Here is a 25,149-nt window from a genome sequence, read left to right on the forward strand (position 1 = left end):
CACCACATGTTTTTACTCTATAAAAGTCCCTGGAAGAGACAGCTTCCCAGGGACCACTTGCTTGGACCCCCCTCTTCTTTTTATTTATTTATTTGTGTGTGTGTGTGTGTGTGTGTGTGTGTGTGTGTGTGTGGCCAGCTCAGCCCACCAGGGGGCGGGGCTGGCTGGCATGTGGTGCCGGGGGATTGAACCGCGGTCCCTGTGCTTTGCTAAGCTTGTTCTAAGTAGGTGCTTTAGACCACTGAGCCATCTCACCAGCCCCTTGGGCCCCCCCCTCTTCTGTCCCTCTCTTGGACAGGAGCTTTCTTTCCCCCAATAAATATTTTCTACTCTTAACCTCCATTCCTAAAATTCATTCTTCACTTTTAGAGAACACAAACTCAAAACACATACCTATCAGGTTGGGAGTTGCATTTTCCCCCTATATCATGAGTAGGTGGCAGAATCAGATGGTAACACACAGGTGTGCAACCATTCTTTTACTTTTTTTTTTTTTGGTACTAGGGATCGAACTCAAGATCTTATGCTTGCCAGACAGGTGCTTATGTCGCTGAACTATCTCCTCAGCTCTGTGCAACCATTCTTGCTCCTGACTGTCCTGCCACAGCTATCAAATTCCTTTTGGAAAGAAATAGGTACTGATTATGGCTGGTCATTTGACTGGGAGGAGAGGCAGGCACACCACTTAAGGCTCCATCGCTACCTTAACCAAGTGAGGTAGCCTGTTCTGTCTGCCCAGCCCCAGCCCCAGCAGACCAGGACCCAATCTACTACCCTCCTTCCTCACTCTTGCAGCTGAGGTCACAGCTCTGAGACGATGCCATGGCTGTCACAAGGTGTGTCCTGGCCTTCCTAGACCTTTGGACAGCCTCTGAGTGAGCCACATGTGGCCAGATTGTGCCCTACCCATCTCAAGGGGCACCTGTCTATCTGTCAAAGGGCTGCTTAGGAAGCTGATTGGGCTTTGCTCTGTGATGACCCAGGTCTGAGTAACAAGTCCAGGTCCAGGGTCAGTTTCGGGGAGCAATAGGCAGAAGGCAGGGCTAAGAGCCCAGGATGAGTCCTAATGCCCAACACACAACTTACTAGCTAGGGGCCTGGGGCAGGGAATTTCATCTTGCTGAGCCTTGATATCCTCATCTACAGCATGGTACAACATCGGCCCCAACTCAGATTTGTTATGAGGACTGATCAAGGTCATGCATGAAAACACCTAGTGCAAGACAAACAACAGCTATGTGCACATGAGAACAATTTAGATACACTTCATGATTCATTCACAGCCATGTATTTATTTTTTTATTTTCCTGTATTTTAGGGAAGGGTTTACAGGGTGTTCAGGGTCTCACTAGATTGGATTCGGTTGTGATTCTCCTGTTTACAGCCTCCCAGGTGCTGGGACTACAGGCACAGGCTGGCACACCCAGTCTCAATCAGGGTCACAGTGTGCCCTAGGGGTAGGACCTGCACAGCAGGCCCCTGCACCTACTTGCAGGCACTTTAATCCGCTGAGCTATTTGGCCAGCCCTCATAGCCATGTATTTTTTAAAAAAAAAATTTAACAGAAAACTTATTTCCTGTCTTTGCTACATGCACCCACTATGAGCTCAGAAATTGATCAAGTTGAAATCAAGTACTAGCTTCCCCTCGTGGGGCTGGAGATGTGGAGCTGGGTCTCTCTCCTCTTCCACAACAGGGAAATACCTCAGGGCCTCCCTTTCAGTGCAACCTCAAATGCCTGGGCTGAGGGTAATCTCTGGTGTGAATGAATTCAATCGTTTCCCAGGGGCTGCAAGCTTGGAGGGTACAAAGTATCTAGAGAGCCAGGAACAGACATCACTGGTGTCAGATACACAGTGAAGGGTCTAGAAGGGGCTTTTTGAGCCCCTTTCCAGGGTACATATTCCACTTATTGGCTAGCTCAGGGTGCCTTACGGGAGGGTCTGGTGCAGCTTGTGGAGGTGGGGATCGAACCGCGGTCCCCTGCACCTAAGTTTGCACAAGCTGGTGCTTTAAACAACTGAGCTAACCCACAAGCCCCCATCCAGGGTACACATTCCCTTTAAAGCGTTCTATCAACAACTGGCAACTTTAACAACTAAGTCACCGCTATCTAATTAGCCCTCTGAAGAGGAACCAAGTGTTGGAATAAGAAAGGGAGGCTCCTGAGTCAGCCCCTGGGAAGCAGTCTACAGGGACTAAAACTACCAACAGGCACACCAGACACCACCAAAGCACAGCACACTGGGAGCTGTAGCGCTCACTGGCCCGATCCCCTCCGGGGCTGGTATTGCTTGGCTGGCGCAGGTGCCCACCAAGCTCTGGTCTAGGCTGGCTCTGACGATGGGTCTAGGGGGCATATAAGCAGGGAAGAGCTATCTCTCCGGATGTCTCTTCCTATTATCACTGGAGTCTCCCAGTGGAGACTGGGGAAATGCAGATCTGCAGAGCTTATTCTTTGTACATCTTTTCTCTTTCCGAGACTGGAGAAAGGGCACAAACTCTTCAGAAGCGAAGATTCGGTGAATGGCTAGCACATTGTACCGTTTCTCCGGTACAGCAAGGAAACAATTAGTCCTTATCCAAGGTCACTGGCCAGCGACGAAGTAGATGGGTGGCTGTCATGCTAGTTCCCGGGCGCCTAGCTTTTGCGCGCCCTTCCAGGTCTAACGACGAGTGGGCGTGGCCGGGTGACGCCCACCCTTACCCACCTGCCACCCCCTGAATCCGTGCGCATGGGGCAGTCCAGGCAGTTCCATTCGCGCTGGAGCCTGGGTAGGAGGGTAGAAGCTGCAAGGCCGGTTTGGGCCACCCCCGCGCGCGAGCGCGCGCCTGGGTGGAGAGGTCCGCGGACGGTTCCACTGCGCGGGCCCGGAGGGGGGACCCGCCGCTAGCGGCGTCCGGGCCGCAGCCCGACCAGGACACCCGGCTGCAGCGGGAGCGACACGCCGCGGCCGCCGGGTGGGGGTGGAGCCCCGCCGCGGCCCCAGGTAACGCCGGCCACAACCTTGCGCCGAGCGCCCCAGGCGCGCGCCAGGCGGGACGCGGCGGTAGGAGATGGCTGTGGGCCTGCAGAGTACCGCACGGGCTTTCAGTGAGGCCTTCTGCGTGCGCCCGTTCGGTCCCAGCTCGCAGTCCGGCCTCGGGAGCCCGGGCCGCGGCGCTCTCCCGCCTGCCCGCTAGGTCCAAAGGCCCCAGTTCGGCGATGCCCGGGGAACTACGTGTCCCAGCCTGCCCTGCGCCCGCGCATGCCCGGGTCTCAGAGCCCGGGACCGGCTTCAGTTGGGACCCGGAAGCCCCGGACCGAGAGCCGCAGAGGCGATGCAGTCCTTTGGACTCGTTAAGTTGTTATCACACATTTTACCGACGCCCCCTGTGCCGACTACGAAGGAGCCAGGATGGCCGGGGCTCTGCCCCGGGGCGGTGGAGGTCCGAGTAATAGGGCACTGCGCTCCGGCGCTGTCCTTTCTGCATTCAAGAAGCTCGAACGCCGAAGGGTCCTGGGAGGGGCTAAGTCTTTCCCAGGGTCACACAACTTCTGCTGTTTTAGGGCCACTAAACGAGTCGAGATGTTGCCGGGGGCCAGGGAGGAGAGATGAGAGGGAGGGAAAATGGAGAATGAAAGTGAAGTCTTTTTCCCCAGGGTTGCCCGGTACTGCACCCCAGCAGTCCCTAATTTTTATGTCTGGAAGATGGGATAATGGTTCCTGGTCCCTTTGCAGACCCTGAAGGCTCTGGTGGTGCAGATTTCAGGAGTGGGAGTGGAGTCAGGGGAGCCCCCCCCCCATCATACAAAGCTCACAGCCAAAAGGGAATCCGGACCCGGAAAGCTGACCCGCCAACTCCCGAGATGCTCACACTTGACAGCCACTGTTGTGCCACTGAAGTGTGTACTCTCATCTCCACTTTACACCTGGACAAACAGCTTCACAGAGATCTGTGATATGTCAAGGTCACACAGCTCCTGAGGGGCAGAACAGGCTCTACATGTAGCCATTAGTGTAGTCATATTCCGTTGGTAACACGGGCGATGAGCCACTGTGTTGGGTGTATCTTAGGGGTTTAGTAAATCATCTGTCATTAGTGCTGTTACTGTACCAGTTTTGCAGACAAGCGACAGAGTGAAGAGAAGCCAAATAAATTACTTAGGGTCTCAAAGCCGAGCCAGGGTGTGGCCATGTGAGCCCCAGATCTCAACACCTCTGCAGTATCCTAGCATCTCTGGCCCATCTGCATAGTCAAGTCTTATGAGTTCCAAAGCTGGGGTTCAAATGCATTCAGTCCTGCATTTGGACTAAACGTTGATAACTAGGCCAGGGGTTTGTGAACCCCTCCCAGGTGTGTGAGGCTCTGGGCTCCTCCAGTATGATGCTCTGGTATCTGGGAAGTTGGAGTGTTGAGCTGACTGACACTGCCAGCTGAGAAGTGTGTCCCAAACTGTTATTTCCTACTGCTCCATCCTAGGAAGGTTACTGTGCCCTGCCTTTATAGAGGAGGGCTTAAGAGGCCCTGGAAGAAAAGAGGGGAGTACTTTCTGGCCTAGAGGGAAGCAGCCTGGTCCTGGTCTTTAGGTAGGTGGGAACTCTGACACAGCAGGGCCCCAGCAGGAAATGGTGACCACACCCTCCTCTTCCTGTCTTAGCCTGCCTAAGCCTGTCCCATCTGCAGAGGCCTGGAGGGGGAAGCTGGAATGTAGCATCCAGTGCTTTGTGCTGGGAAGGAACAGGATTTGAGTCTCTCTGGCTTTTGTTTCCTTGGTGTGATATGGAGCGACCCTGACTCTGTGGGCCTCCTGTGACACTTCATCATTCATACCACCTCTCACCTCAGTTTCCTCATCTGGAGAACAGGGCAGACACTGGTGTCTGGCCATTGTGAGAGGATGATGAGGATGGGACTCAGCAGACCACGCAGGATACCCTAGGTAGGACCTGTATGTCTGCACAGAACCTATAGCAGGTGCAAGGCAGAGGCATGCCACCCCCACCTGTGGTTTCCTGAGCACACTGGGCCACTTTCTGGGTTCTGTGGTGAGAACAGTGACTTCCCACCTCTGAACTACTTTCTGTAAGATGAGTGTAAACAGTACCTGACTTCAAGGGGGCAGGGTGTGATGAGAAAGAAGCACACTGTAGGTGTGCAGTCCAGAGGATTTTGAAGATACATCCGGGTTCCTGGCTTTTTGTTTTTTCTTTTGAGACAGGATCTTCCCATGTTGCTCGCTGGCCTCACTTTCAAGCAAATCTTTTGCCTCAGGCTCCCACGTGCTGGGATAACAGGAATACACCATCACAGCAGCTTTGGCTTCTACTGAAAAGTCAGGAAATGCAGTAAAATTGTGCCCCCTCCTGCTGGCTGCAGGCTGTTTTTGCATGTACCTAGGAAGGAGAGTAAGGGCAGAAGTGCTAGTGACCTCTGGCCTTGGGATTTCCCTGATGAACTCTAGAGATTTACAGGACTTTCTGGAGCCAAACCTGGATTTGGGGAAGTAGTAAGGGGTCATGCAGAAGAGAAGACAGAACAGGGATTTCCTGGCCACGGAGGATTAGGGACAAATGCGGAGCTTCTTCCTTGAGCACCTGTTGAGTATGAGCCAGATCCTGGAGAGGGTGTTTCAGCCCAGCTGGAAGCATGATGTACAGCCGCATGCCAACAAGCAATGTCCTAGTGGACCAAGAAAGTCAGAGCAAGTGAACACGAGAGAAGATTCAAAAGAGGCAGTCTCTGAGCAGGACTCTGTCAGAGGAGAGTAGGGGTTGAGCTCTTACTAAGCAGAAAAAATACATAGCTGGAGGCTTGGTGGTCTTATGCAGGAGGAGGGGTTAGGATAGGGTATCACTGTGGCCCCGACTAGTTTAAATGTACTTAACGGGCCTGGGGAGATAGCTCAGCAGTCTAAGCATGTGCCTGGGAAGCCCAAGGACTTGAATTCAATCCCTGGTACCACACGCCATGCTGTCTACCAAAACTAGGTGTATTTCCAGAATATAGGCGTGGTGTATGCCTATAATCTCAGTGCTGGGGAGGCTGAGATAGGAGACTCTGAGACTCTGTATCAGATAAATGAATTTACAAACAAAAAACTTCAGTAGCCCAGTCTGGCCTTGAGTTCAGTGATCCTCCTGCTTCAGCCTCCTCAGTGCTGTACTACAAGGTAGGATCACTTTTTGTTAGCAAACAATTTTTTTTTTTTTTTTAATCTTATTTATTTGTGGAGGGGGCAGCTCAGCCCACCAGGGGGCAGAGCTGGCTGGCATGTGGTGCTGGGGGATTGAACCGGGTCCCTGTGCTTTGCTAAGCTTGTTCTAAGTAGGTGCTTTAGACCACTGAGCCATCTCACCAGCCCTAGGATCACTTTTTGAAAGTGAGTTATAAAGTGTTTTCTCTGGCTTTGCATAAATCATTTCACCTCAGAGAACCTCAAATCCTCACCTATAAAATAATCTTGGCTTCTTCCTGTAATGCTTAACTTCCAGCAAAGCAGGATGTCAGTGCGCTTAACAGGGTTGAGGGACAGCACGATAGCTCAGTGGACTATCAGGACTAAGTGCCTGCTTAGGCACGCACAGGGATGGGGTTCTATCTCCAGCATCACATGTGATGCTGGCCCCACCCCCAGGCACCCTGAGCCAGTGACCAAGTCCCACCATGGTGGTGCACGCCTGTAATCCCAGGGCTGGGGAGGCTAAAAACAGGAGAATCACTATGAAAGCTGTATAGTGAGAACCTATACCAAATACATAAATTAAAAAACAAACAAAACAAAACAGAACAAACGGTTGTATCTTTTCAACCAGGAGGAAAGTATTGAGACACACGGTGATTGTGACAGGGTTATGTGCAAATTAAATGGTGTGATGTTGAGGGGAATCTAACCTTGCATGCTGAGATGGAGTTTAGTACAAGCTGGAGACATCACAGCTTCCTGAAAAGAATGAGCTGGGAGCAAAACCTCAAAAGGCAGAAAAGAGGAGTGGACTGGTAAGAAAGAAAAGAGAACCCAGGCAGGTGGTCCAGCCTGAACAGAGGCAGAAAAGTGGCAGGCAAAAGAGGTGGGAGGAAGCTCTCCATGGCCTGGGAGTGGGGCTGTGGAGGAGTAAGTGGAAAAGTTCAGACAGCAGAGCTTAAGTGTGCCCTGAAGGCCTTTTTACATACAGTTGACAATAGGGAACCACTGCAGATTCTACCCCTTGAGAAGTAGGCACCTTTGAATGTGGGAAATTTTTTTTTAAATGTATTTAGTGTGTGGGTCTACAGGGTCTTACTACGTAGATCAGATTCAGTAATTCTGTTTTCAGCCTCCCAAGTGCTGGGGTTACAGGTGTGCGCCACCATGCCCAGTCTCAATCGCTGTCTCATTGCACCCCTGAGAGCGGGGCCAGCCCAGCACAATGGAGATCAAACCCTGTGGGACTGTTTTGTAACTGCTGGTTTTTTTTTTTGTTTTTGTTTTTTGTTTTTTTTTTAATTTCTTCCGGTACCAGGGATTGAACTTGGGACCTTGTGCTTGCCAGGCTGGCACTTATGCCACTGAGCTATCTCCTTGGCCCTGTAACTGTTTGTTTGTTTTTTGTTTTTTGGCAGAACACGGCGATTGAACTCAGGACCTTGCACTTGTCAGGGAAGTGCTTATTCCATTTAGCCATCTCCCCAGCCCCATGTAACAGAGCATTATGAACTTGACCTTGTGTGGCATAAATCTTGCAAACAGCTCACTGGATTGTGGGGTACACATCCACAGTAATACTGCTTGTTGTTTTTCTAAATACTTTGCAATAAGTATGGCTGTTCTCAAGACTTCCTTTTGGATCCTTTCCATTTCTGTTTTGTTTTGATTTGATTTTTGGCAGAACCGGGGATTGAACTCAGGCCCTTGTACTTGCCAGGCAAGCGCTTGTTCTACTGAGCCATCTCTCTGGCCCTCATTGGATACCTTTTGAAGGCAGAGTTCTAACTCTTCAGGGAACAGAAATTTGTATGGCTTAAAAGACTTAAAAAACAAGTAGTAGTTTTTGCTAGCCTTTCCAGTAGGTTGTGCTCTATAGAATTTTCTAAACAGAGCAAATACAGTATCATATCAAATAGTCTGTTCTGACCCAGTTTGCCCTGAAGACAACTGTTAAATCAGTTTTTTTGTATATCGTTTTAGAAATATTTTATGTAGATTGGTATATATCCAATTAAAAATTGATAATACCGTTATATCTTTGCTCAAGTATCCTGGTTTTAATTTTTTTAAATTTGGGATTGTGAAATATATGTGAGAGGCATAGAAAATGAGCCCCCCCACCCCAAAATGCAGATTTAATAAAAACAGGGTGCACTGGCACCCTTTTTGTTTAGGGCTGTTTTAGAGGTAGCTCCATGGCAGTACAGCTAGACAGGGGCCTCTTTATAGTAGCTATCTCCAGCTTGAGATAATTATTGGTTTTCTGCTTATATAATTGATTTGGATATAATACCCACTTTTATTTGGTCTGCCTATGGAGGCATCTAGGCGAAAGAGAACTAAATTGGATTTGTCTTGGATTCAGATTTCTCCTCTGCCACACTTTCCAGCTATGTGATGACTTGGGATGAGTGAACGCTTTCCATTTTTGTGGTGCTGAGGTTTCTTTTTATTATTTATTTATTTATTTATTTTGGTGCTGAGGTTTAAACCCAGATCCACTGAGCCACGACCCTGCTGGAGTGAATGCTTTCTTGATCCTCTTTTCCCGTGCTTGAACACACACACACACACACACACACACACACAACTGGGGATTAAACCCCAGAACTTGGGGGCCTGGGGAGATGGCTCAGTAGAATAAGTGCTTGCCTGACAAGCGCAAGGGTCTAAGTTCAATCCCCTGTTCCGCGAAAAAATAAAATAAAATAAATAAATAAAATAAAATAAACCCCAGAACTTCACACAGGCTAGGCAGGCCTCTATCACTAAATACATCCCAGCCCAGCCAGCTGTTTTAATCCCTTTCACAGCTACTGAGGCACAAAAAACTAAAATACACAAACTTCTTTGGGCTTAGTTCCCCAACTCCCATGAATAGGGAGCTCCCCACAGGGACACAAACTCTTTTGGACCTCTGCAGTTTAGCTTTTTTTTTTTTTTTTTTTTTTTTTGGCGGAACTGGGGATTGAACTCAGGCCCTTGCCTTTGCCCTTGCCCGGGAAGCACTTATACCCCTGAGCCATCTCCCCTGCTCCCCTTCTTGTTTTTGTTTTGTTTGTTTTTTTTTTTGAGACGGTCTCGCTCTGTAGTCCACCCTGGCCTTGAACTCACTATAGAGGAGGCATTCCTCCTGCTTCAGCCTCCTGAGTGCTAGGATTACAGGTTGCGCGACCACGCCCAGTTTTACAATTTAAACCGCACTGCTCCCCGCCCCTTTCCCCCGGGCCATGCTGTAGGCGGGATAGTTAACTCTCTGTGACGTCAGCGCACGCAGGGCCAATCCTCCTGCCTGATATACATTAGCTCATTTGCATGAATCGCTGGTCATTGGTCTTCTGGGCAAGTCTGGCTGGCCAAGCTTTTTAAAGGCGCCGCGTAGTATAAACAAGGAGAGGTCGAGAGGCTGAGCCATGATGTCATTGCAGTGCTGCAGCTCATGGGGTGACGTCATCGCCTGGAAGCTTTCCTGCCCAGAGCTCTTTGGGCCAGCCTGACTCCCCAGGCCGGTTTAAGAGGTTGCCCCCCAAACGCCCTGTCGGAGGTCAAACCCAGTGTACTTCAGTGGCCCAGGAAGTACCCTGACCCCAAGGAGGGGACCATGACACTGTAAGTCTGGGCTGCGGCTCTTTTGGAGGGACCCATGTCTGCCGTAGGGAAACAGCCTCTGAGGGCGCAAAGAAAATTTGTATAGCAGGTTCCAGTTGCAGCCCATCACTCTGTCTACCTTGGAGTATTTTCTTCATCTTTATGTCAGGCCCTGTGACCCCGCCCCTTGCCTTTGACTGTGTGTGCTGTCGCTTTAAGCCGGGAGGTGTGGGCGGATTAGAAGCTTGTTTTAAAAAAATGTCTTTCAAGATGGCGGCGCGCTGGTCACGTGTCCGTTTGCGGCGAGCCATTGGCTCTGGGGAAGGCTGCGGGGCGGAGCCCTGGTGTGGGGCGGGGCCGCCGCGGGCTTTCCGCTGGCTACTGTTTGCCCGAGCCTCCCGGCGCGCCCCCGCGAGCCCCCCTCCCGCCCGCGCTCGACCCCGGCGCTTCCAATGTTGTGAATCAAATGTGGGTTTGTTACATTCCGCCGCCGCCGTGGACAGTTCTTAAAGGGGCAGCCTCCGGCAGCCGCGCAACCCAGCTGCGTCCTGCGCCGCCTCGCGCTACTCCTAAGGCCTGGGCTGAAGGAGACCGACCGCGCGTGGGCCTCGCGAATCAGACGCCGTCGGGCTGACAACAAAGGGAGAGGGCCCCGGAAGGAGCCAGACTGCCCCCGGACCGGGGGGTGGGGAGGGGAGCACATTGTTCCGCAGGGCGGGGACTCTTAAAGGGTCCAGGCAGCTTCCCCCCCCCGCCCCCCTGCCCAGCTTAGCCGTCCTAGATCGTGAACAAAGGAGTCAACGTGTGGCCGGGCGGCCGAAGGTGAGTCGGGGCCGGGGCCGCAAACTGTCGATTCCCGCACCCCTGAAACTCCCGATACTCTCCCTCGGGAATGGGGCCTGTGATCCACCTGGGTCCGCAGGGGTTAATCAAGGGCGGTCTGGACTGGGGACGGTGAGACACCTGGGATCTTGGACCCCACCCACGCCCCGGCACTCCTCAAAGCCGGGCCGGGTCTCCCCTCTCCTGAGGCTGAGCGCTGCGGTTGAGAGGAAGGAGCCGCCCCCTCCCCCTGTGGCCGCCACTTCCTTTGTTGTTGCTTTTGTCTCACGCCGAGCACATGGTCCAGGATCCTCAGCTCTTAAAGTCACAGCGCTCCGGTCCTGGCGCTGCAGTCTGGCCTCCCGCCCCCAGTCCCCCTCCGAGCGCGGCACCAAGGAATAGGAGGGGATGAAAGAGGCCCCTCTGGGGACAGGTATTCGACTTTCAGTACCCGGGTCCCATTCCCAGGAAAGGGTAGTTGTGGAAGCTTCCTGGAGCCCCACAACCTGTTTCTGGCCTGCTTTGGGGAGGAGCCTGCCTTTAAGGGACACTGGTTTCCAATACCCCTAATGTGACCACTCGGGTTTCTTGCTTCGCGTCACTTCTGGCTTTGGGAGTCTCTCTAGGAAGGAGCTGTTTCCGTCCCCATTTTACAGTTCTGGCAACTGAGGCTTTCAGAAGTGAAGGAATTTCCTTGACCAAGGTCACGGGGAGACTGCAGTGTGGTGGTCCCGCCCTCTGCCGCCTCCAGACACCACGCCAGGAAGCTTCTGGTGGAGGAGAGCAGGTTCTTTACCTGCCTGAATGTACTCTTGCTCCCAAGGTCTGACTGTTCTGCCACTAAGGGAAGTGCTTCTTTCTGCAAACAGAACTTGGCCACAAATGACAAGCCAGGGGCTCCCTAGGTTAGGGTCAGGGTGGCTGCTTGAGGCTCTTGACTCGGAGTTGGCTGGCAGGGGTGTGGGTGTATGTAGGGGTTTGCTGCAAAGGGAAGTGCCTGCCTCTAGGCAAGTTTGGACTTGGAAATAGAACTCAAGACCATTCACAACTAGCCTCTCCGGTGGTACAGCTAAGGAGGTGTGGAAAGGCCAGTAGAGCAGCTTGGTGTTTGACCTTGAGCAGGTTGCTAGCTCCAGTTTAGTTTCACCTCTCCGTAGCAGAGCTCCTCACAGGTGCCTGGAAGGGAATGCTGTTGTGCCCTCCTTTATGGCTTGGAATCGAGTTGGAATTCAGTGGTTTTTCCTCAGGCCGCTGCTGCCAGTGAGAGAGTTGGGGGAGTCAGGGCCTAGAGAGTTGCCTCAGACCAGTTCTGTTCCTCTCTGGCCTTACGGGAGAGGGCAAGTTTCTTCCTTTTCTCTGAGTCTCGGTTTTGTTGACTGAAAGTGGGTATGTTTCCCGTTTTGCGACTTCCGTTCCTGATAGCGTTTTAAAGAACCAATGTCCATCTCTTTTTCAACTGGGATACAGTGGGGATTGAGGATGGAGATAAGCATGTTTTTATTTTCCAATTACAATCATTCACACCTGAGCAAAATTTAAACTTTTCTTTCTTTTTTTTTTTTTTTTTTGGCGGAACGGGAGATTGAACTCAGGCCCTTGCGCTTATCAGGGAAGCGCTTATTCCACTGAACCATCTCCCCGGCCCCAAAATGTAAACTTTTCTGATTGCTTCTGCTGCTGCCTTTTGGAGCATCCCTTTCCCTGGAGGGTAGTTATTGGATTGTTCCCATTTTGCAGATGAAGAGGCCGAGGCTAAGAAAGGGGGAGCCGGGTGCCCAAAGTTTTCATCCAAGTGACTGGCTAGATGTTGGGAGTGATAGTGTGGGACTGTGAGGGTTGATGTATCTCTGTTGGTCCAATTTCTCAGCTCCTTACCCACTTTTCCTTCCCTGAGGAATAGGCCCAGGCCTGGGCCTTGGTGGATTCAGTCCCTACTGCCTGGCCTTAAAAGACAGACTGGCAGAAGGGGAGTAGTTGGAGCCACTGGACTCTGTGTGGCTGATTGCAGTGCTTTGATGGTCGCACTGCATCATGTCCCAGCACACACACACACAGATCCAGCTGACTGTGGACATCTCCTTTCTGAGCCTGAGGTCCTCCTTACCTCTAAGGTTGTTTTTTGTTTTTTGTGGTTTTTTTGCAGAACCGGGGCTTGATCTAAGGTTGTTATAATAGCACAGCTCCTACTGTTGCTATTCATTGATGGAACTGTGGGTTCCCAGGATCTCAAGTCTGCCAGGGCAGAGGTTTGTGCGCCTAGCTGTGCCCAGAAACTTCTGGGGAATTTGACCAAAAAAAAAAAAAAAAAAAAAAAAATCAAGGTGCTCTTGTTCCCCAACGCTCCAAAGAATCTTACCCAGAGGGTAGAGAGTAGGCTAGGAGTCTGTTTTTTCTTGTTGTTGTTGTTTTTAGGAGTCTGTTGTTTCAGTTATTTTTGTCTACATTTTCTTCCTCACAAGAGCCAGGATTCTTTGTAATCTTCCAGTTCCTAGTCATTGGCACTAACGTCATCACTGCCAAGCTGTGTGGTCTTGTACTTGTATCCCACCAGGGTTGCCCCATGCTAGACAAAAGGTAGTCACTGGCCCTACTCACTCTCTGCCAAGTGCTAGAGCCCTTGAAAATAAACTGTAGCTCATTCATTTCCCAGCTATGTAGCCTTGGCCAGGTGCTGACCTGTGAAAAGCTGGTTTTGAGAACTAGGGGCCAGGGTTGAGAGTTTAGCACAGAATAAATAATTTGTGCTACTGTTCACAGGAAAGAACAAGGTGTTGAGCTCACAGTTACACTGGCTTCCTGGCTGTGTGACAGGGATGCAACAATGTTTCAGGCTGGGTATGGAGGATTGATTTGTTCGTGGTGGAGGGGGCTCTCTGCAGTGGAAGAGCGGAGAACTGTTCCACCTGTTTGATGGGCTCTTCGACTTTGCTGGGAGGGCCTTAAGGTTCCAGGGCTTTCCCTGCCAGGGTCTCAGCCCAGCTCCTGGAGTTGATGAAATCTGATGGTGAGCTCAGTCCCCACTTCCCCCACCTGGAGCTCTTGTCTGACCCAAGGGAGGTGACCCTGCCCCCACCTGTCTCTCCTCAACTTCCTGTCTTAGGTTCTTGCTTCCCTTTTTTGTCTCAGCAGGCCCCACCTTCCACACTGAGGGCTGTGTTAGGGCCCTCAGAACAAGGACCTGGCTGCATTCTAGACCTAGCAGGCCATGGTGGGCCAGCTTCCTTTATCACCTCATATGAAGCTTCAGGGGTGGTCCACCTGGCTGCAGCAGCATGCAAAAGACAGACTTGTAGTTATGTTCTAGGTTTCGCATTTAGTGTGTGGGTCGTGCAGGTCCTTTCCTCTTGCTCAGCCTCAGTTTTTCTGTGTAAATGGGCTAGCTGTACCTTCACTGAAGAGTAAATGAAGTCACACTTATGGAGACACTGGCAGTGGCTGAGGAGAAGAAGGCTGCCTTGAACTAAAAGCCTGCCAAGGGCCAGGAACCAGGTCAGAACCTCTAGCAACAAAGAGTCCTAGTCCTTCTTAGAATTTTTCCTCAGCTAGCCTGATGGAAGCGAGCAAGAAATGATCCCATAGCTTCTTAGAGTTCAACTTGTAGCCACTGGCATGAGGCAGAAAGCCCTTATCCTAATCATCCTCTCAGAGCAAGGTGACTTGGAGCCAGCTGGCCAAGAAGCATGCTGACCAGAGCTCTGAACTTGCCACCTCTACTCTGAGGGGGTGCAAACCATTTTCACAGGGCAAGAATCTGAGGCCTGGGACTCTCTACAGGCTGAGCTGCCCCCAGTCTGCCAGCATTGCACCCAAAGGCCAGTTAGATGGCCTGTGTCCAAATATACAGAGCCCAAGTGCCACTGGCTCCTACAGTCTCACTGCAGGGGTCAACTTCTAATGGAGCAAGTGACTCAACTTCTCTGTGCCTTAGTTTCTTTTCTTACCTCCTAGGGTTGTGAGCCCCGGCCCAGCCCATCCACCTCCTTGCCCCCCTGATGCGACCATGGGCTCTGGCAGTGACTAGGTGGCCACCCTCTGCCCCTGTGGGTCAACAGCAGTTCCCTACAGGACCCAGAAGTGCTCCAGGCCAGCTCTGGGAAAGGTAGGAATGAGTCTCCCAGCCTTGGTGCTTAGGGGAATGCCTTGGGCTTGGGCTGTCATCTCACCCCAGTGGGGGTGGCTCCCTGGCTTCCCTCCATGTTCTGTGAATGAATGGCCCCATCAGTCCTACCAGGGCCTCCTCTCTGTGGTACAGCCCCGGCCACCAGGGCCTCCTGGCCAGCCCGCCTGCCCAGGATGAGCACTTACCCTCCCAGCAGCCGCTGCCCCGACCTCCACACCTCTCCGTAGAGGAGCACCGAGCCTCGGCTCCTGCCGGCGGGAGCCCCCGAATGCTGCACCCAGCCACCCAGCAGAGCCCATTCATGGTTGACCTTCACGAACAGGTGGGCAGAATGCCTCCCCACTCAGTGTTGTCCCCAGTCATCTGACAAGCAGAGATGAGAAGCAGAGGCCCCCAAAATGTGATTTTACTTTGCACAACTCCTTGTACATTCAAAGATAATATTATTGGCCTGTTTTACAAGTAGGTAAACTGAGGCCCAGGGAGGGAGAGGAGGTTCCCTCAGGTCACACAGTGAATGACTGGCAGAGCTGGATACCACTCCTGGCCTCCTAAACAGGGAGCTGAGGAGCCTGCCAGGGTGTTTCCTTCTTAGGACAGTGCAAGCTACCAGGCTACCTCTCTAAAGCTCCCTGGTGCTCTCTATTCACAGGTGCACCAGGGACCCGTCCCACTGTCCTACACAGTCACAACAGTGACCACCCAAGGCTTCCCTTTGCCTGCAGGCCAGCACATCCCTGGCTGCAGTGCCCAGCAGCTCCCAGCATGCTCCGTGATGTTCAGCGGGCAGCACTACCCCCTGTGCTGCCTCCCACCCCCGGTGAGTGGGTGCTTTCTCCTGTCCTGAGCCCATTGCAAGCCCCAGGAACTTGGCATGTAGCACAGTTCTCAACCAGGCTATTGGAGGGCCTAAACCCTAGGCAACAGCCTTCCCAGAAATGCGTGTCTGTGTTCTCACTGAGGGACGGCATTTCAGGGTTCAGGTAAACTGTTGCCTTTACACATGAGTATGTAACCCCCTGGAGTGGGGACAGTGGGCTTTTATAACCATGTTCTACCTGTGTGCGCTAGGGCAGACATGGGATCTCCAGAGCTGCTGTAGTTACTGGGTTTTTGTGTCCAGTGAGGACCTTTGGCTGGACTTACGGCCCCCAGTCCTTGTCACAAGCATAGGTTCAGCTCAGAGCCCAGAATATTCTCCAGTCCCCCTCTCTCAGCAGCTGATCCAGGCGTGCACCATGCAGCAGCTCCCTGTGCCCTACCAGACCTACCCCCACCTCATCTCCAGTGACCACTACATCTTGCACCCTCCACCGCCAGCCCCACCACCACAGCCTGCCCACATGGCACCTCTTGGGCAGTTTGTATCACTGCAGACCCAGCACCCACGTATGGTAAGTCTGGGGCATGGGTCTGATGCTAGAGGGAAAAAGTAGGGGTTTGCCTTGTCACTGACTGTGGCTGTCCATTCTTGTCCCTTCTAGCCCCTACAGCGGCTTGATAATGATGTGGACCTGCGAGGGGACCAGCACCCTTTGAGTGGCTTCAGTTATTCCACTTCTGCCCCTGGCCCAGCCTTGTCCCCCTCAGTGCCCCTGCACTACCTGCCCCATGACCCACTGCACCAGGAGCTGTCCTTCGGCATGGTGAGTGTGAGCCCCAGCCTCCCACTCAGGTTCTGGTTCTGGGGTAACTGGGAGGCAGGCCTGCAGGCTGACCCGCACATGGACCCCTTTCACAGCCATATTCTCATATGATGCCGCGGAGACTGAGCACCCAGAGATACCGCCTGCAACAGCCGCTGCCCCCACCACCCCCGCCACCACCTCCACCACCTTATTACCCCAGCTTCCTGCCCTACTTCCTGTAAGTACCAGCACTTCTGCCTAGAGCAAGGGCAACCTGTTCTCCCTGGGCCTCCAGTGGTCAAACACAAATACAGCCTCAGAGGACCTGGGACCTCCCTGAGCTTCTAAAGCCATCTGGTGCTCCCACTAAGCCAGACAACCACACCCATACACACCAGTTGGGCTCCTGACGCCTCCTATCAGTCCTGGGGCAAACACTAGGGTTACCAATATGAACCGTGCAGTGCTCTGGATTTTGTTTTTGTGGAGTTAGGGGAGCTGCTCTGTGCCCCTTTGCTGCCCTTGACCCTGTACCCCTGCACTGCCTCCTCTAGCTCCATGCTGCCAATGTCACCAACAGCGATGGGGCCCACCATCAGCCTGGATCTGGATGTGGATGATGTGGAGATGGAAAACTATGAGGTCCCGTGGCATCCCCTGCTGGGAGGTGGGCTCTGGGAGACCCCAGCCTGGGTGCTGTTGACCTTCTGTTCTGTCCATCTCCAGGCCCTTCTGAACCTGGCCGAGCGGCTGGGAGATGCCAAGCCCCGAGGCCTCACCAAAGCAGACATAGAGCAGCTCCCATCTTACCGCTTCAACGCGGACAGCCATCAATCAGAGCAGACGCTGTGAGTGCCTCACCCCCATCTCCTGTCCCAGAACTATGGGGCTATAGGAGATCCCCTTCAGGGAGCTTCATACTTGTCTTGGGCCTGCCCTCAGCTCTCTGAGTAGGAGTGATAACTCTTTTATCCGCTCCAGGTGTGTGGTCTGCTTCAGTGACTTTGAGGCCCGGCAGCTGCTCCGAGTCCTCCCTTGTAACCATGAGTTCCATGCCAAGTGTGTCGACAAATGGTTGAAGGTAAGGCAGCCCTGGCTGGCTCCCTGGTGTTGCTCCCATGTGAGGGGGGTGGGCACACCTTCAGGGTTTTCTTCTTCATCCCTGTTGTCATGCAGAAGTTCTAGCGCCATGGGGCCAAGTCCCCACCAGGCAGGTGAACAGAAATAACACAGGTGAGATGGGAGACTGGTGAAAGTGAAGCCTGACTTGTGGCTTCTCCCCTTAGGCCAACCGGACGTGTCCCATTTGCCGGGCTGACGCCTCCGAGGTGCCCAGAGAGGCTGAGTGAGGCCCCACAGCTGCCCACAAGAGCCCTGTCCGAAGCTCTGGAAACTTGGGGGACCCAGGGAGGGAATTGCGCAGGCCCAGTTCCCACCTGCATCTCCAGAGCTGGAGCCAGGGTCAGCCCTGCGAGAAGCCCCTGCAATAAGCCCCTGCATTTGCCAAGCTCCAAAGACTCCTTTCCTCATCTGCCTGCCTGTCTGCCACCACAGAGCTGCCTGGGTATCCCTAACTCAGTCTCCCTCCTGTTTGCCGTTGGGTTCTTTGTTTTTCTGCTTGGCACTGGGAGCCAGGGGTCTGTTCCCCACTGTGGCTGATTGGGGTCCTTGGCCCCACGATGGGTAAAGGGCTCACCATCCTGGGTCACCTGGTCTTTTGCACTGAATTGGTGTGCCCCCCCTCCCCCCCGCCCAGGTAGCCCTTCCAGGTGTGCGGACAGATGGTGGCATGAGGCCATTTCCTGAGCCCCAGGGCTGAGTCCTACTTGACCCCAGAAGTATTAGGCCCCAGCTCCTGCCTTAGACTAGAGGGCGTCCTGGAAAGGCCTCTTGAGCAAATGGAGGTCGGCCCTAGGCTGAGGCAGTGTATGTTGAGGGGGTCTAAGCCTTGCTGGGCAGAGGGAGACCCTGTGTTCTGGTGGCTGCCCCTTCACCAGCAATAGGGTCAGACCCATGTCTACTCTTCTCCCCTCTTTGTCATTTTGCATGAATGTGAGGAGCAGCAGTTTTTGTTTATTCATTTGGCCCAAAATTGTGTGTAGGATTTGGAGGTGTGGGTATATATGACAATTTTTTTCCTTTGATTTAGTGGGGGGGTACAGGGATCTACCAGGACTGAATGCCCAGTGGGCAGAGAAGGTCAGGTGGTGCCACCTGGCCTGCATGCATGTGTGTGGCTGGGGCTGGGCCGGGTAGCTAGCGGTCGTGGGACAGGGTTGGGGGATTCTGTGCTCAGCTGATAACTGCCATGCACTGTACTGCACACGTCCCTAGAGCCTAAGCCTACTGGGACCGTTCGCTTTTCAGGGCATTTCTCCCTCTTCAGCCAGGGTCCGCCTCCAACCTGCCTGGGTGAGTCTCCTCCAAGGAATCCCCCAGAGGACAGAGATCAGGGAGGTGGGGACCTGGAGTCCCCTCCCAGCCTGATTGCCCTTCAAGGTCTGGAGGGGGTGACCCTTTAGGGTCTGGCTGAGCTCTCACCCTCCTTCCCTAGTTTCATTCCTTTCCTGCCCCCAGCTGGGGTTGCTGCCCTGAATGAACGAACCGCGTGTGGGGCCGGCACATCCTAGCAGGCAGCCCTTGGCGCCTGCTGCCTCAGGGATGCTCCAACCACCCTCGTTCTCCCCGCAGCGGCCCTGGCCCCTGCCTCCCGCCCCAGCCTGCCGTGGGACCCCTCAGCCTGGTCCCACCCCCATGGAGAACCCAAAGTCTTAACTGTATATAATTCCAGGTGACGTTTCTATATTTATAGCAGTGTTGAAAAACCCATGTGTTTTACAGAGAACCACTCTCCAATCTCCCTCCCTTCCCCACCCCAACAAAAGGTTTTCCAAACCCTCACAGTTCCTGGGGCAGGCGGAAACAGGTTCACGGATCGTGTGTTGTCTGCAGCAATGATTCCAGCAAACAGCTACTTGGGGGGAAACAACATTTTAAAAAATCATCACAAAAAAAAAAAAAGATTTATGAAACAATTATTTAGGATGTTTGTGATTTGCTGACCTTGCTATAGATGCCATGTTACCAATGATTTCCTGTGGTGGGGGCTTGTCATTGTTTACTCTTTTTATTTACCAACTTCTGGCCTAGGCATGACAGTGGGCACCTTCCCCCAGCCCTGGCTGGGCCCAGCGCCTGTGTTCTGTGTTAGAAAGTTTTTATATACGTATAATTACATATATATATATATATAAATATATGTAATTGTGGGGGCCCTGTTCCTTGCACATTTTACAGTTACCTCATTTTTCCCATGTATGTATTTGAGAAAATGCTAATATATAGAGAAAAAAATGGTTCTTAAAGCTTAAATGTGTGGTTTTTTCCATTCCATTGGATTCACATTGGTTTGTAGCATTTAACATAACTAGTATGTTGTATTATATATGTGTATACTGATTGAAATTTTTAACAGATTTGTACTTTTTTTAAAATGAAAGTTGCTAGTTCTGCTTGACCAAGTAGTGCAATCATTATTTTTTTTAATATTGTTGCTGATTTCAGAGGGATATTCACTAATAAATGTATGATGTATACCAAGAACTGCCCGAGCTCCTTCAGCTGCCTGTTTCTTCAGTGGGCAGGAGGGGTGGGGAATGGTAGCAACATGCGGGCAAGGGTGGAAGGGGGGCATGAGAGATTGTTCCGTCCCTCAAAGCCAGTCTAATGATTCCTTCTGGGCCATCTGCCTCACTTGCAAATTAGGCAAGATTCTGTTGGCTAGGAACATCCATCTAACTAATTTGAGGTGAAAAAAATTCATTAGGCCTGACAAAATCAAGTACTGGGAGGGGACCAGTTTAATCCAGCGGGAGAACTTTTTTTTGTGTGTTATGGAGCTGGGGATAGAACTCAGGCCCTTGCACTTGCCAGGCAAGCACTTACTCAACTGAGCTATCTCCCCAGCAGAAGAACTTTTTTGTTTGTTTGTTTGTTTTTTGCGGAACCAGGGATTGAACTTATATCCTTGCATTTGCCAGTCAAGCGCCTATCCTGCTGAGCCATCTCCCTGGCCCCTAATTTGGCGGAACCAGGGATTGAACTCAGGCCCTTGTGCTTGCCAGGAAAATGCTTATTGCACTGAGCCATCTCCCCGACCCCACCAGCAGGAGAACTTTGGCCAAGCATAAGCCAGGCTTTAGGCTTGATTCCCAACACTGCAAAATAAGTACTTGGGAAGATTCTTCTGGTTTCACTAGACAACAGGGCTCAGGCAGAGGCAGGATGTCCAAGAGTTTGAGGCTAGCCTGGGCTACATAATGAGACCCTACCTCAAAAAGAAAGTTACCTAACATTTGGGTTGGGTTTTTCAGGCTGGGGAGATAGCTCAGGGGTGGGGCTGGTGCAGCATGTGGCCTGGGATCGAACTGAAGTCACCTATGCCTACCTAAGCTTTCCTAGGCAGGCACTTTAGACCACTGCGCTAACTCACTTTTTTTTTGTTTTAATGTGTTTAGTAGAGGGTCTCATTCCAGAGATCAGACTTGTAGTGATCCTTCTGTTTCCAGCTTCCCAAGCACTGGTAGTGTAGGCACATGTCACCACAGTAGGCCAGAAATCAAACCCTGGCCCCTGCATCTGCCTAAGCAGGTGCTTTAGTTCACTGAGCTATTTGGCCAGCCCCATTGTTTGTTTTTGAGGCAGGCCTCAAACTTGAGGGAATCCTCCTGCCTCAGCTTCCCAGTGACTGGGATTATAGGTGTGCCTGGCTTTACATTCTTTGGTTTGTTTTGGCCACAAGGGTTTCTATTACATTCCCTGGAGCTAACTGGGACTTGGTGGTTAGATGAGTGGTAGCAACTAAATTCCCAGGTCCCAAGAGGTCTGAGAAAATTAGAAAGTGAAGTTAAGTTTTCAGTAATTCAGTAAAGAAAAATCAGGTGGATATGGCAGTGCACAACCGTTAACACCTGTACTTGGGAAGCTGAGGCAGGAGGATTGCTGTAAGTCTGAGACCAGCCTGGACTACACAGACCCTGTCTCAAAGAAAAAGAAAGCAGGGGGCCGAGGAGATGGCTCAGTGGAATAAGCACTTCCCTGGCAAGCGCAAGGCCCTGAGTTCAATCCCTGGTTGTACAAAAAATAAATAAAAGAAGGAAAGCAGATCATCAATTGATTTAAAAAGAAAAATGAGGGCTGGGGAGATGGCTCAGTGGAATAAGTGCTTCCCCGGCAAGCACAAGGGCCTGAGTTCAATCCCTGGTTCCACCAAAAAAAAAAATAAATTCTTGGGAGCTGGTGAGATGGCTCAGTGGTCTAAAGCACCTAAGCTTAGCAAACCACAGGAACCGCGGTTCAATCCCCCAGCACCACGGTGGGCTGAGCTGGCCACACACACACACACACACACACACACACATAAATAAATTAAAAAAAGAAAAAGTGACAGGTGTGGTGGCCTCTGCCTACAGAGTTCATCGCCAGCCTAGACTGCACACTGGTGAATTCAAGGCTATTTGAGCTACATATAGCAAGGATCTGTCTCGAGACAAAATTCACTTTTCATCCGTATTTTTTTTAAAGTCAGAAATAAAGGATTACTTTTTCGACTTTATAAAGAGCTAACAGCGTACTTAATGGTGGAATGGTAAGATGCATCCCCTGAGATCAGGACAAGGGAAGGAAGCCACTGTCAACCACCCCTATTCAGTATCAACTAGGCAAGAAATTCCAGACAGGAAAGGAAGAATAAAACTCCAATTTGAAAAACAAAAAACTTCCAATTTGCAGATGATCAGATGAAAACACGTAGAAGTCCCAATAATTTATTTATTTTTTGATGGTGGAACCAGGGATTGAACTCAGGCCCTTGCGCTTGCCAGGGAAGCGCTTACTCCACTGAGCCATCTCCCGGCCCCCCAAGAATTTATATTTAAAAACTGAAACCGTGAGTTCAGGAGATCAAAGGATACACACTGGACATCAAGACTGAACTGGGGATGGTGACATACCTGTAATTCTAATGTTCTGCCACATCAAGATAGAAGGTGCCCAAGTCTGAGTCCAGTTCTGGGCAATTTACTGATTTTCCAAGACCTTGTCAAAATAAAAGTTGCAATGCTGAGGAGGTAGCTCAATGAGATGGTCCTCGGTGCAATTCCCAGTGCTGCCAAGATAATAAAACATAAGCTAGCCTGTGAAATATGACACTATCTCAGGAAGGAAAAAAAATTTTCTATAGACTAGAGGATATTTGGAAATGGAATTTAAAAACAATGATAGCTAGGCATGGTGGCACATACCTGTAATCCTAGCACAGGAGGCTGAGGCAAGAGGATCACCATGAGTTTCAAGCCAGCAAGCCTGGGCTACATAGTTCAAAGCCAGCCTGTGCTACATAAGAAGACCCTGTCTCCAGAACAAAACCTGGTATTTCCCCCCCTTTGGTGGTACTGGGGGATTGAGCACTGAGCTCCATCCCTAACCCCCACCCCCCCCCTTTTTTTTTTTTTTTTTTGGTTTTTGTTTTTTTTTTTTTTTTTTTTTTTTTTTGTTATTCCCCCCCCTTTTTTTTTTTTTTTTTAGGTTTTTGAGGCAGAGTCTATGTAGTTCAGACTGGCCTTGAATTTATAAGTTAGCCCAAGCTGTCCTCAAACTTAGAGCAATCCTCCTGCCTCTTCATCTGCAGTACTGGTATATTTTAGGGAAGGTTCTACAGGGTGTTCAGGGCCTCACTACTAAATCGAACTCATAGTGATTCTCTTGTTTACAACCACCCAAGTGCTGGGATTACAGGCATGAGCCACCATGCCCAGTCTCAATTGCTGTCTCAGGGTGCCCCGGGGGCAGGGCTGGCACGGCAGGTCTGGGGATTGAACCCCAGCCCCTGCTTGCAGGTGCTTTAATCCGCTGAGCTATTTGGCCAGTCCATGGAGTACTGGTATAATAGGAATGTGCTACCATACCTGGCTCCCCAGCCCTTTTTTATTTTAAGACAGGCTCACTGAGCCTAGCCTCAAATTTGTGACAAATTTGTGATACTTCTACTGGAATTAGAAGTGTGTGCCACCACACCTGGCTGATCTCTTTTTTGTTGAGAGAGAGAGAGAGAGAGAGAGAGAGAGAGAGAGTTGTGTGTGTGTGTGTGTGTGTGTGTGTGTAAGAGGTGGTATCTCACAGCACTCCAGGCTGGTCTTTTTTTTTTCCTTTTTTATGTATTTAAGACAGGGTCTAGGGGCCGGGGAGATAGCTCAGTGGAATAAGCACTTGCCTGGCAAGTGAAAGGACCTGAGTTCAATCCCTGGTTCCACAAAAAAAAAAAAAAAAAAGAAGACAGGGTCTACAGGGTCTCACTACATAGACCAGACTCGTAGTAATTCTCCTGTCTTCAGCCTCCCAAATGCTGGGATTACAGGCATGCACCACCACACCCAGTCTCAATCCCAGTCTCAGTTTGCCCCTGGGGTGGGGCTGGCATGGCACGCCCAAGATCAAACCCTGGCTGCTGTGCTCTGCCTAAAGCAGGCAATTTAGTCCATTGAGCAATCGGGCCGGCCCTCCAGGATGGCCTTGAACTCTTAGACTCAAATAATCCTGTTTGGCTTCCTGGATTGCTGGTAGTTTCTACAGGTGCACGTTACTGAGCCTAGCTTTTGTTGTCTTGAGAACTCTATGTATCTGAGCTATAGCTTGCATATGATATCTGATACCCGAAGTCCTGAAGGTTTTCACCTGTTTTCTTCTAAAAGGTTAAGTTTTCTGTTTTATCTTTAACCCTATGATCTGTTTTATGTTAATTTTGTGTAAACTGTGGAGCTTGTTGAAAAAATTATCCAAATGTTTAACAATCAATTGCCCTTTTCAGGATACATTCTTTGTTCTGTTCCATTGATCTGTATGTCTGTCCCTCTGACTGTAGCACATAGTTCTTTTTTTTTCCACGTCAGATGGGTAATGTGCCCACGTCGTAACAAGGTTTGAGGGAGGCACATCTCATGCAGTGTAAGACGTGAACACCCAGTCATCATGCTTATGAACCGAAGGATCTGTACCACATAGTTCTAATTCAACTATGTACTAAGTCTAAGTCATGGACTGTGATTTTTTCCATATTATTAGTGTTTTACAAATTGTTTTAGGCTCACTAACTCTTTTATCTTTTAATATACATTTTACTCTTTTTTATTTTTTATTATTATTATTTTTTCTTTCAGAACTGGGGATTGAACTCAGGACCTTGTGCTTGCCAACCAAGTGCTTATTCTACTGAGCTGTCTCCCCAGCCCCTTTTATTTTTTTTGAAACAGGGTCAGTATATGTAGTTCAGGCTGGACTTGGACTCACTGTATAGTCCAGGCTGGCCTCAAGCTCATGGTGAGTTATATATATAACTCCTATATGTCATGTTTATAACTCATGCTCAGTTTTATATACATTTTAGAATGTCTAAAAAGTTTTTTTTAAGGAAAGTGCAGTAGCATTCATAGTAAGTTCAAGCCCACCCTCAACATGTAGCATAACCTATATTAAAAAAAAAAAAAGAAAGAAAGGAGGGAGGGAGGGGTAGGCTATACTTGTAATCCAAGCACTTGAGAGGCAAGGATCACCATGAATTCAAGGCTATCCTGGGCCACATAGCAAGGCCATCTCTATAAAAACATGAAAGGGCCAAGTGTGGTGGTGCATGCCTATAATCACAGCATTTGGGAGGCTGAGGCAGAAGGAACCTTGTGAGTTTGAGGCCAGCCTACACTATATAGTGAGACCCTGTCTCAAAAGAAGAGGAAAAAGAGGGGACAAAAGAAAAAACAAGGGGCCAGGGA

At 50.8% G+C, this 25,149-nt stretch overlaps 1 protein-coding gene and 1 non-coding gene across 12 annotated transcripts; one reads left to right on the forward strand and one right to left on the reverse strand.

The window, feature by feature from the left end:
* The first annotated feature begins 1,904 nt into the window (after positions 1–1,904).
* On the forward strand, positions 1,905–19,348 carry Rnf44 (ring finger protein 44). Of its 11 annotated transcripts, none has more exons than XM_023716487.1 (11): positions 1,905–2,990; positions 14,528–14,678; positions 14,802–15,021; positions 15,352–15,519; positions 15,917–16,093; positions 16,184–16,345; positions 16,441–16,565; positions 16,882–16,969; positions 17,054–17,175; positions 17,309–17,408; positions 17,614–19,348. In XM_023716487.1, exons 2-11 carry the CDS (start codon positions 14,572–14,574, stop codon positions 17,674–17,676), a joined length of 1,332 nt encoding a protein of 443 aa, XP_023572255.1. In that variant the 5' UTR covers positions 1,905–2,990; positions 14,528–14,571; the 3' UTR covers positions 17,677–19,348. The 11 variants fall into 11 exon arrangements, with proteins under 11 accessions (XP_023572255.1, XP_023572257.1, XP_023572254.1 ...); XM_023716489.1 differs by lacking the exon at positions 1,905–2,990 and adding an exon at positions 9,591–9,778; XM_023716486.1 differs by lacking the exon at positions 1,905–2,990 and adding an exon at positions 10,110–10,579.
* A 4,919-nt stretch (positions 19,349–24,267) lies between these two features.
* LOC111817102 lies at positions 24,268–24,372 on the reverse strand. The gene has a single exon (XR_002821372.1). It is a non-coding gene; the product is annotated as a small nucleolar RNA U13 (small nucleolar RNA).
* Positions 24,373–25,149: the final 777 nt, after the last annotated feature.

Source organism: Octodon degus, unplaced genomic scaffold, assembly GCF_000260255.1.
Source record: "Octodon degus isolate 3935 unplaced genomic scaffold, OctDeg1.0 scaffold00048, whole genome shotgun sequence".
NCBI lineage: Eukaryota > Metazoa > Chordata > Mammalia > Rodentia > Octodontidae > Octodon > Octodon degus.

What these genes read in the sequence shown, in the direction of transcription:
- Rnf44 (XM_023716487.1), top strand. Translation starts at nt 14,572, where the DNA reads ATGCGACCATGGGCTCTGGCAGTGACTAGGTGGCCACCCTCTGCCCCT. An exon ending in AGACCCAGCACCCACGTATG is followed by an intron (nt 16,094 to 16,183) that starts GTAAGTCTGGGG and finishes TGTCCCTTCTAG; the next exon opens with CCCCTACAGCGGCTTGATAA. An exon ending in TGGAGATGGAAAACTATGAG is followed by an intron (nt 16,970 to 17,053) that starts GTCCCGTGGCAT and finishes GTCCATCTCCAG; the next exon opens with GCCCTTCTGAACCTGGCCGA.